The sequence below is a fragment of the Salmo trutta genome, chromosome 38 (genome assembly GCF_901001165.1).
Source record: "Salmo trutta chromosome 38, fSalTru1.1, whole genome shotgun sequence".
NCBI classification, from domain to species: Eukaryota; Metazoa; Chordata; class Actinopteri; order Salmoniformes; family Salmonidae; genus Salmo; species Salmo trutta.
Genome location: NC_042994.1, coordinates 4,886,616 through 4,897,505, shown reverse-complemented (window position 1 = coordinate 4,897,505; position 10,890 = coordinate 4,886,616). Strand labels below are relative to the sequence as shown.

At 42.9% G+C, this 10,890-nt stretch overlaps 1 protein-coding gene across 1 annotated transcript; it reads right to left on the bottom strand.

Moving 5' to 3' along the window:
* Positions 1-521: 521 nt before the first annotated feature.
* On the bottom strand, positions 522-7,913 carry LOC115178040 (dual specificity protein phosphatase 5). Its single transcript, XM_029739058.1, has 4 exons — positions 7,444-7,913; positions 6,307-6,470; positions 4,952-5,171; positions 522-1,393 (listed from the first exon to the last, which is right to left on the bottom strand). The coding sequence occupies exons 1-4, from the start codon at positions 7,805-7,807 to the stop codon at positions 939-941; spliced, it is 1,203 nt and encodes a 400-aa protein (XP_029594918.1). The 5' UTR covers positions 7,808-7,913; the 3' UTR covers positions 522-938.
* Between the last annotated feature and the right edge of the window lie 2,977 nt (positions 7,914-10,890).

The following is a 10,890-nucleotide window of genomic DNA, read 5'->3' as shown; positions in this document are numbered from 1 at the left end:
GTATGGTCCAGTACATCACTGGGGCTAAGTTGCCTGCCATCCAGGACCTCTATACCAGGCGGTGTCAGAGGAAGGCCCTAAAAATTGTCGAAGACTCCAGCCACCCCAGTCATAGACTGTTCTCTCTGCTACCGCATGGCAAACGGTATCCGAGCACCAAGTCTAGGACCAAAAGGCTTCTCAACAGCTTTTAACCCCAAGCCATAAGACTCCTGAACAGCTAATCAAATGGCTACCCGGACTATGCATTGTGTCCCGCCTGTTGTATTTGGCACACATGACAAATAAACTTTGATTTGATTTGACAGGCTCATTGTAATGGCTGGAATGGAAACCTGGTTTCCATATCCTTTACAATGAGCCTGTCCTTCTATAACTCCTCTCACCAGCCTCCTCCAATGTTTCCCTGTCTTATATACATATATATATATAAAACATGGCTTTATAGGGCCTCATATATATATCACAATTGTATTCATATAAGGTTCATATTTGAGAAAAAGAGAACATGAACACAAAGGTACTTTTTGGTGGAAACATTTATTGGCATCCACATTTGTATTTAGAAAAAACACAGACAATCAGACAGACAAGATGTATCAAATAAATTAGGTTAAAATGCCTTGATGCGGCATGTGAATAGGCAAAACATCACATTATCAACCTAAGGCATGTATTGCAGTAGTCTTTGTGGTTTCACGCTGCAGTTCAAAGTTCAAACAAAGACTGTAGTCTGAATTTCAGGGACTTTTCCCAACTTGAATGAAAAATCCCATATAGACGATCAACGCAATATCTTCTCTCAGTCATTGTTTCTGTATAGCCAGCCGTTCCACTTCATTACTGGCTTGTGCCAGCACCAGACAAATAGAGCATTTTATTTGTATTTTGTTATTGTTATTTTTCAAGTAATCTGAGACCTACTAAACAGTCACATCTTAAGGCAGTGCAGTTAAAGGGCTCAATTTAAAATGGCGGAGTGGAGGAGTCTGAAGAGGCATGGGGGTGAGGAAGGAGGTAGGGAGGGGGGCGAAAACTGTGGAAGGTTCAAAGTCAAAGTTATTGTTGTTGAATGTGAACTCTTTCGAACTCCCAAAGAAGGAGACCGTCTCTTTACCGATGCAACAGGGCGTGGCGGGTTCGGTGGCGGTTTCGGGGGTCGTTGCTGTGGTAATAGGTGTCGAAGACAGGACCTCAGACTCGAACTGCAGCAGCTGGCCCATGAAGCTGAAGTTGGGCGAGATGAGGGAGCGGCGCTGTTTGATGATGTCAAAGGCCTCTTCGAGCTGTAGCCGCTTGGTACTCATGATATAGGCCAGACAGATGGTCGGGGAGCGGGAGATGCCCGCCTCACAGTGCACCAAGACTCTACCCCCTGTCTGCTTCACACCATCTGGAGAGGAGACAAAACGGTAACATTTACGTTAATGACATGATAAACATGAGCTATAATACATTGTTACATTTGGTCAGAAATGAAGTATGGCCACATAGCCACTTACACTGTGTAACTCAAATATAGAAGAATTGAATAGGATAACTGCATCCTAGAATAGAACCACTCTGGCTAAATTCTCACTGGAAACGAGTGCTGTCAGAGCTATTTTAGTTTGTGAATGCAGAGATTGATTCCTGTTCTTCAGTGTCTAATCATCACCTGCCTCCCCACCCCTTCGCTCTTCCTCTCTTCTCGCCCACACAGAACCTATAAGAGCCCTGCTGCCACTCAGTCACCACTCTCCCATTAGAAACACACACTGCGGCAGGGCTGACTGACTCAGCCTGCACAGCTGCACACGAGACCATGTCTCTCTCTCTCCTACGTGCCTGTGGGGGAGCTGAGCAGTACTATACTAAGTTCACCACGGCTGGGAGAGGAGGGAACTTATTCTACTTCAGTATTACATGCACTTCCTCCACACTCTATCTGACACACACACACACCTAGATTATCTGTGTCACACACACATGTATGAGCCACAGGGGGGAACAGCCAGCGATGGTTTCTGACAGCTCCGATCCTGTGAAAACCAAATGAATGAATCATTAAGCTGCTCCCATCTGGAGTGCTGGGAGGCTTTCTGAGAGGCAGCTAGAGAGCCTGTGGGTGTTTTAATGACCCATCCTCTGGCTAATGGCACCCTATTCCCTACATATTGCACTACTTTTGACTGGGACCCATATGGCTCTGGTTAAATGTAGTGCACTATTTAGGGAATAGGGTGCCTAAAGATGTTTTTGACTGCTGTTTTTATCCTCTATTTCCAGCTAAATGGTTGGTTGACAGAAGAATATTCTACCTCCACCACATTCATCCAGAGGTTCAGGGAATTGGGATGTGTCTTCTTCATAAAGAGAAATAAGCCTATTGTTTTACATTTGGATGCAATGAGTGAATATCTGAACACTCCCTGTATATAGCTCCACATTGATCTGGTACTGGTACTCCCTGTATAAAGCTCCACATTGATCTGGTACTGGTACTCCCTGTATATAGCTCCACATTGATCTGGTACTGGTACTCCCTGTATATAGCTCCACATTGATCTGGTACTGGTACTCCCTGTATAAAGCTCCACATTGATCTAGTACTGGTACTCCCTGTATATAGCTCCACATTGATCCGGTACTGGTACTCCCTGTATATAGCTCCACATTGATCCGGTACTGGTACTCCCTGTATATAGCTCCACATTGATCTGGTACTGGTACTCCCTGTATATAGCTCCACATTGATCTGGTACTGGTACTCCCTGTATATAGCTCCACATTGATCTGGTACTGATACTCCCTGTATATAGCTCCACATTGATCTGGTACTGGTACTCCCTGTATATAGCTCCACATTGATCTGGTACTGGTACTCCCTGTATACAGCTCCACATTGATCTGGTACTGGTACTCCCTGTATATAGCTCCACATTGATCTGGTACTGGTACTCCCTGTATATAGCTCCACATTGATCTGGTACTGGTACTCCCTGTATATAGCTCCACGTTGATCTGGTACTGGTACTCCCTGTATATAGCTCCACACTGATCTGGTACTGGTACTCCCTGTATATAGCTCCACGTTGATCTGGTACTGGTACTCCCTGTATATAGCTCCACATTGATCTGGTACTGGTACTCCCTGTATATAGCTCCACATTGATCTGGTACTGGTACTCCCTGTATATAGCTCCACATTGATCTGGTACTGGTACTCCCTGTATATAGCTCCACATTGATCTGGTACTGATACTCCCTGTATATAGCTCCACATTGATCTGGTACTGGTACTCCCTGTATATAGCTCCACATTGATCTGGTACTGGTACTCCCTGTATATAGCTCCACATTGATCTGGTACTGATACTCCCTGTATAGCTCCACATTGATCTGGTACTGGTACTCCCTGTATATAGCTCCACATTGATCTGGTACTGATACTCCCTGTATATAGCTCCACATTGATCTGGTACTGATACTCCCTGTATATAGCTCCACATTGATCTGGTACTGATACTCCCTGTATATAGCTCCACATTGATCTGGTACTGATACTCCCTGTATATAGCTCCACATTGATCTGGTACTGATACTCCCTGTATATAGCTCCACATTGATCTGGTACTGGCACTCCCTGTATATAGCTCCATTCTTGTGTATTTTATTTGTATTCCTTTTGTGTTAGTTACTATTTCATTTTGTATAATTATTTTTCAAACTCTGCGTCGTTGGGAAAGGTTCGTAAGCAAGCATTTCACTGTACAGTATACACCAATTGTATTTGGTGCATGGGATAAATCCAGTTGGATTTTATTTAATTGAAGATAATGTTTTTTTCAAGGAGACATCCTCTGTGAAGATTCAGCCCTGGGCTGAGAAGGACACCTCTTTGTCTTACGAAATGCTTACAGGCTTTAGGCAAAGACGCTTAAATGTGGGGGCTTAAAACAAAGAAGAACAACAGCAACACCTCCACCATTGATACAGGTCAGGTGAGGCCTCCATGTTGGGTGAGAATGAGATTCAAGCTTGTCCTCGGCTGTGCCTGGATATTACATTTATAAATAGAAGTGCAGGCTGCTCAACATCTTTGTGAGCGCTATTATCCAACACTTCAAGCCTCTTTCTATCACACATTCACTCTCTGTTCCCTCAAGGCTCTGTCTCTGAACACATGCATCCTGGTTGAGTTCCTTTGGTACCAAACAGAAGAAAAACGACTGAAACACTACCTGAAGTTGACCAATAAATGCTTGTTTTCATTTTCTGTTGCGAAACATTTAGCTACGGTTTGCCCTAATGAATATGACCCAGATTAACAATAACTAAACAACCTTTGTGTACCTTTTTGTCTGCGAACACAGCCTCCCTCCTTCAAAAACCCTCCGCCCACCATTAGTGAGTAAGGCTAGCTAACAACATTTGTCACACTGACAAACTGACTGAGTGAACTGACCACACCCGGTAATAACCCGCAATAAGCCACTAGCCGAGATTAACTGTGAGCCGGGAGGCAATGACGGCATTGCAGAGAATCTCTTTTTAAACTTAAAATGGGGGGGATGAGGGAGAGGTGGAGGGAGGGGTAGGGGAGGGAGGGAGGGAGTGAGGAGAGGGGGACGGAGCACACAGAAGCTGTTCTCTGAATGAAGCCAATCTGGGGATTTGTGAAAGGAGAGAGAGAGAGAGAGAGAGAGAAATGGAAGGAAGGCAGATGAGGCTAACAGATTAGTGAGAGGTTGTTGCCTGTCCTCCTTTTAGATTGGCAGTGGGGGGGGGAGTGAAGCCATTAACTATTTTAATTGAGTTGCCCCATCCCCTCTGTTAATGGACTTGGAATCCTATCTTTTCCATGAGAGAAGAAGAAAAAAGAAAAGAGCAGAGAAGAGAAGAAATCTGAAAAAAAGGAGAAGAGGGCAGGAAAAAAGAGAGAACAAAATGTCCAGACCACGACACTCACCAATGAACTGGAAGGCCTCTTGGAAATGTGAGCTGATATCTGCTGTGACGTTGTCCTCCACCGGGATCCACTTGTAGTCGTAGTGGCCCTTGGAGGGCCTGGTGTCCCTCCTGGAGACATTCAGCAGGGCTGTGACTCCAAGGTCACTCAGATAGTCTTGCCTGGAGGCATGGTAGGCACTGCCCAGGTACAGGAAAGGAAGGATCTCCACCGGCTTGCCCTGAAGAGAGAGGGTAGATAATAAAGGGGGGGAGATATTAGACATAAGAACTGCAGAGTGTGTGAGACAAGATAGAGGGGAGACACAACAAAGTGATATTAAATCTGTGAGCGGTAGAGACAGAGTGTGGCAGAGATACAGTACATGACACACAGGGTTTCCTAAAGACACAACAATGGGGGGGGGGGTAGAGTTCAAATACAGATGTAGGATCTTAATTTGAGCCAGTTTTCTACAGCAGTAAAATAATCCTGCAGCAACAGGAAATATAAATTATTATGTGGATTATTATAAATTGACATTTTTGTAGGGGTTGATGCATTTTTCATAAGGGAAAATCAAATTTGAAATTTCAAAGTGGAAATTACAAACTTCAGAAACCTTTTTAAAACCTCAAATACACTACAAAGTTATTCTGCAACAGAGTAATCAAATTAAGATCCTACACCTTTAGTACATACATCAACGGAGATACTGAGAGGTATGTACGGTGCAAGACGCAATAGTACATTTTCTGTACTGTAAACAGATTGTGTTAGCCTATCATGATGGTGTAAGAGGTAGGGAAAAGGTCAGGGATGAAAAGGTTATAAAAGGACTTCTGATGTCAGCTGGGGGTCTCTGACTAGTGGCCATCTTCTCTTGATGACTGGGATGCAGTGAAGGTCAAAGCTAATATCAAGCGTGTGTCGGAGAGAATGTTGAATGGTGGAGGCCACTGTTTTGAGAATGGTCAGTAACATATCTGACTCCATAGACAAAATATTATCCTTATGAATGTACAGCTGTACATTTAAGATCAGCTAGACAATATGTGCCTTTTATAATCCTATGAGTAGGCTTTTTGTTTTTTATGTCTTTCCTTGAATGAAACTAAATGTGCTCTATCAAGTCCACAAATATCTCTGAACATACAGTACATTCGGCTATATAAATCTATTTTGAATTGCCAAGAAGACAGTATGACTAAACCGAGTACAGAACAGTCATTCTTATCTAACAGGGATATTCCACTCAGTCAAAAACCCTGCAGCCACAGCCTCAACCCCAGCCCAACCTAGGGGAAGTGGCTAGCCACCTAACCCTGAAAGAATAGGCAGCAGGCTAAAAAAGGAAGTTGTTTTCGTTTCCATACCTGATCGTAATCTGGTTTGAGGTTGGAGCCCAGTTTCTCACAGCATTGGGAGATACTCGGCCTGCATTTCCCGGTTTCGGTTCCGTTGTTCTGGACGACGCCAACGGGCTTCAGGACCTCAGTGCAAAGTTCAGGGTACTGGCCATGGAAGTTCTCAAACCCCCCTGGTAAATACACAGAACAATACAAAACACATTTAATATTTTAATGAAATTCAATAGCCTACAATTGAATGTATTCCATCAGGGGACATTTTAAAAGAAATTATTAAACACCCAAGACAGCTTTGTCGGGCTTGCCTAGTTAAATAAAGGTTAAATAAAACATTGAAAAAATGATCAAATGTTTATTTGTGCGTCATGAATGTCAGCAACTAGATTTAGGGCTCATACCAGGCTGTGAAAACGATGTGCTTATAATGGATTATAACGTCATATAACCTTATTCTAACGTCGTAATTCATCTGCGTTTGAATTAAAATAATCAATTTAGGTCTATGAGTACAAGGTGACAATCTGACAGACTTTAAATGAATGGTTCTGACACATAGTCGAAAGGAAGAGGTATAAATGTTCGAAACGAATGCTAGAAAATGTATGCTTTCCTTGTGAACATTCACACAGAACATTCTCAGAACAACCAGTCATGATGTTCTCGAGTTCTCACAAGCATTTCGCGCACTGACTCATCTGGACTACTTTGACGCACACATTACATTTATCTCTCGGAGAGCTCGACCGGAGAAGTGCATTGCTCAAATGGGAGGGTTGCTACAACACGGTCAAATAAAACAATGACTTTGCGTCATAGGTCATGGAAAACTATACCAAGGCCTTTTAAAAAAATGTGTTGATTTGAAGATATGAGGATATGGGTCACATACAGTTTTCTAAACAAAAAGGGAGGATGTTATAAGGCATATTGAATGTCAACCATTTCATGTTATCTCCAAAATATAGTTTTTATAATAGCATAATTTATTAGCATAGCCAAATCGGTTATAATAAACATTGTGTTCAAGTGGCTTCAGACAGAGAATTAGCCCTGGACACTTAGTGAAAAAGTTACCCAGACAAACTTATAATGGATTTAGAGTTTTATAGTCGAATGATTTCAGAATTTTGTAACAATTCTCACCTTTTAGGAAACAGATGTTTGTCCCACTCGCCAGATTATTGAGCGTGTTAATCACTATCTGTGCGATACTGTCCTTTTTCAGTTTCTGCCAGTGAGGAGCTCGGTCATCAAGAACTACCACTGCCGATATGCTCCCCTCTCGCAGCCGTAACAGGGCTTTCTCATCCGGGATGACAAACTGAAGAGGTACCGGCCCTCCTCTGGATCTCCGGACAACAACCGAGTTCAGGTTGGCATTGACAGAGCCTTTGATATTAGAGTTCGAGAACGAAAAATAAGGTCGACAGTCCACAATGAGAGAGGTTCCACATTCCTTCCTGATAATCTTCTTGAGGCGACGGCAATCTATGCTTGAGACTTTCATGTTTGCCTCTAACAGTGTGTTTTATTTTATAAGCAATTACTGTATACGGGCCGTCAGAGACGAGTAAACTGAACGCGCCCTAATGAACCTGGTAGTTGCTTAGATTTCCTCCAAAGGGATACGGTGGGATCGGTTTTATATCGACGGAACCTCCGGCTCGTGACATCACGAACCATATATGGACACCGACAAGAATGATCAAAAGAGAGCCTGCCCACACCGGAGTATTGACTACGTTCTAACCGTTCTAACCCCGCTCTGTCTGGGGTGAAGGGAATTTATGCCCTCAGTTTGACTTAACTATTACTCATGGCTATCCAAACGTTTCGTTCTCATTTTTATACTGCCCATCCTAGGAACCATAACAACAGCATTCTTCAAGGAAATAATATGAATGCCTCTCATATTTGAGTAGACATTAGATATTATCCGTGTTGTCATGAACTAACAATATCTGAAATGCCCCCTGCCCCAATAGAGACTAAAGGTAGACTATTGACTCTATACAATAGAAATACAATTTAGATTCGATTTCTATACTCTATACACCTGACCTCACCACCACCAGCCCACTGATAGCCTATAGGTCTATGAATCAGGAAACTAAATCAATGATTGACATAATAGTCTGAGAAAGAGAGAGGACTCTATTGGACTATGTAGCCTATTGACTAAAGCAAGGTAAACTTCTGTCTGTTATTGCATGTTTAGCCGGCTGTTTTAGGCAATATCTGCTGGTTGTAATCTCATTATGGGCTAATGGGGCTTAAATGTCATACTACTGGACTCATGCAATACTGTATGTTAGGCTATAGACAACAGTTAGATAGACTGTGCCATTGTGTATGTGTCTTAGAATGGGAATGGATAGATGTGAATAATGCTACAAGATAAGCAAGACAGTGAGTCTCTCTCTCTTTTACACTCTCTTCCTTTGTAGCCTGCCTATTTTTCTCTCTGTCAGACACACACAGAGACAGAGTGAGAGAGAGAGAGAGAGAGAATAAACAAAAACAAACAGAGAAAGAATGAGAGAAAAAAAGACTTCAATCTTCTCTGCTCCTTAGCTAGTCCAAAACGTGAGCTTGACGTAAGTGAAACAGGGATCCATGGTGCCAGGATAACAGGAAGGAAAAGAAGGTGGATGCCAGTGCATTAGTAGCAAAACAGACAGCAGGCAGTAAGGCAGTATTAGTAGCAGAACAGACAGCAGGCATTAAGGCAGTATTAGTAGCAGAACAGACAGCAGGCATTAAGGCAGTATTAGTAGCAAAACAGACAGCAGGCAGTAAGGCAGTATTAGTAGCAGAACAGACAGCAGGCAGTAAGGCAGTATTAGTAGCAGAACAGACAGCAGGCATTAAGGCAGTATTAGTAGCAAAACAGACAGCAGGCAGTAAGGCAGTATTAGTAGCAGAACAGACAGCAGGCAGTAAGGCAGTATTAGTAGCAGAACAGACAGCAGGCATTAAGGCAGTATTAGTAGCAAAACAGACAGCAGGCAGTAAGGCAGTATTAGTAGCAGAACAGACAGCAGGCAGTAAGGCAGTATTAGTAGCAGAACAGACAGCAGGCAGTAAGGCAGTATTAGTAGCAAAACAGACAGCAGGCAGTAAGGCAGTATTAGTAGCAGAACAGACAGCAGGCAGTAAGGCAGTATTAGTAGCAGAACAGACAGCAGGCAGTAAGGCAGTATTAGTAGCAAAACAGACAGCAGGCAGTAAGGCAGTATTAGTAGCAGAACAGACAGCAGGCATTAAGGCAGTATTAGTAGCAGAACAGACAGCAGGCAGTAAGGCAGTATTAGTAGCAGAACAGACAGCAGGCAGTAAGGCAGTATTAGTAGCAGAACAGACAGCAGGCAGTAAGGCAGTATTAGTAGCAGAACAGACAGCAGGCAGTAAGGCAGTATTAGAAGCAGAACATACAGCAGGCAGTAAGGCAGTATTAGTAGCAGAACAGACAGCAGGCAGTAAGGCAGTATTTGCTTAATCTTGGGCCGTGACATCACTTACTGAGGAGTGGGAAGCACTCACACCATCCACCATCCGTTTCTCTAGTCTTCGACACACACACACACGCACGCACACACGCACGTACGCACGCACCCACCCATGCCTCAGTGCACGTGCTGTAGCTAATATGGATTGCCTTGGTTTCATTCATGCCTCAGTGTAGTGTTGTAGTTAATATGTTTAGGATGTTGTCTGCAGACCATGCAGGCCTTAATCCTTCTTACAGGGAGGTCTTTTGTGAATGACTGATACACTAAATGTAATGTACTGAAGCTACAGACAGTATGACAGTGATAACCGTTTAGGCCTAGTGTTAATTGATTGAATACTTTATTGTCCCTTTAGCTGACATTTTTCTGGAAACATACTGCAGCTCCTTGCACACACATACACAAAATCCAAAATACAGGACATACTTCACTTATGTACAACACATATGTCAGGACATACTTCACTTATGTACAACACATATGTCAGGACATACTTCACTTATGTACAACACATATGTCAGGACATACTTCACTTATGTACAACACATATGTCAGGACATACTTCACTTATGTACAACACATATGTCAGGACATACTTCACTTATGTACAACACATATATCAGGACATACGGGAAGCAGACGTTGGTTCAAATAGTATTTGTTTTCTCTAACACTTAAGCTTTGTTTGATTAGGCATGCCTGCATGGAGCATTGTCACTCCAGACAGGCTCAATGACATGTCAATGTCCCGACAAACAATATTCCATGAAAATGCACTGGGTTTCTGGGTAACTTGGTTGAGATTTCAATCAATGTAACCAAATCATTCGTCTCACATGGTCTCTCTTCCTCTGAATTTGTTCAAGCTACGGATGTTTATTTATTTACAGGAGAGTAAACAATCACTTCTCTCTCTGGAGTGGTAGTATGTGTAGCCTACGCATCAAGTGACTTCCTGAAAGAATATAGCAACACACACATACATTTTTACACACACACACACACACACACACACGCACACTCACACACTTACATACACAGTGGTGGTATGTAGCCTATGCATCCAGTGGCTTCCTCT

Excerpts from the sequence above, each read along its gene's own strand:
- LOC115178040 (XM_029739058.1), bottom strand. The coding sequence starts at position 7,807 with ATGAAAGTCTCAAGCATAGATTGCCGTCGCCTCAAGAAGATTATCAGG. Across the intron at positions 6,471-7,443 it reads AAACATCTGTTTCCTAAAAG|GGGGGTTTGAGAACTTCCAT; the intron begins GTGAGAATTGTT and ends TGTATTTACCAG. Across the intron at positions 5,172-6,306 it reads TCAAACCAGATTACGATCAG|GGCAAGCCGGTGGAGATCCT; the intron begins GTATGGAAACGA and ends CTCTCTCTTCAG.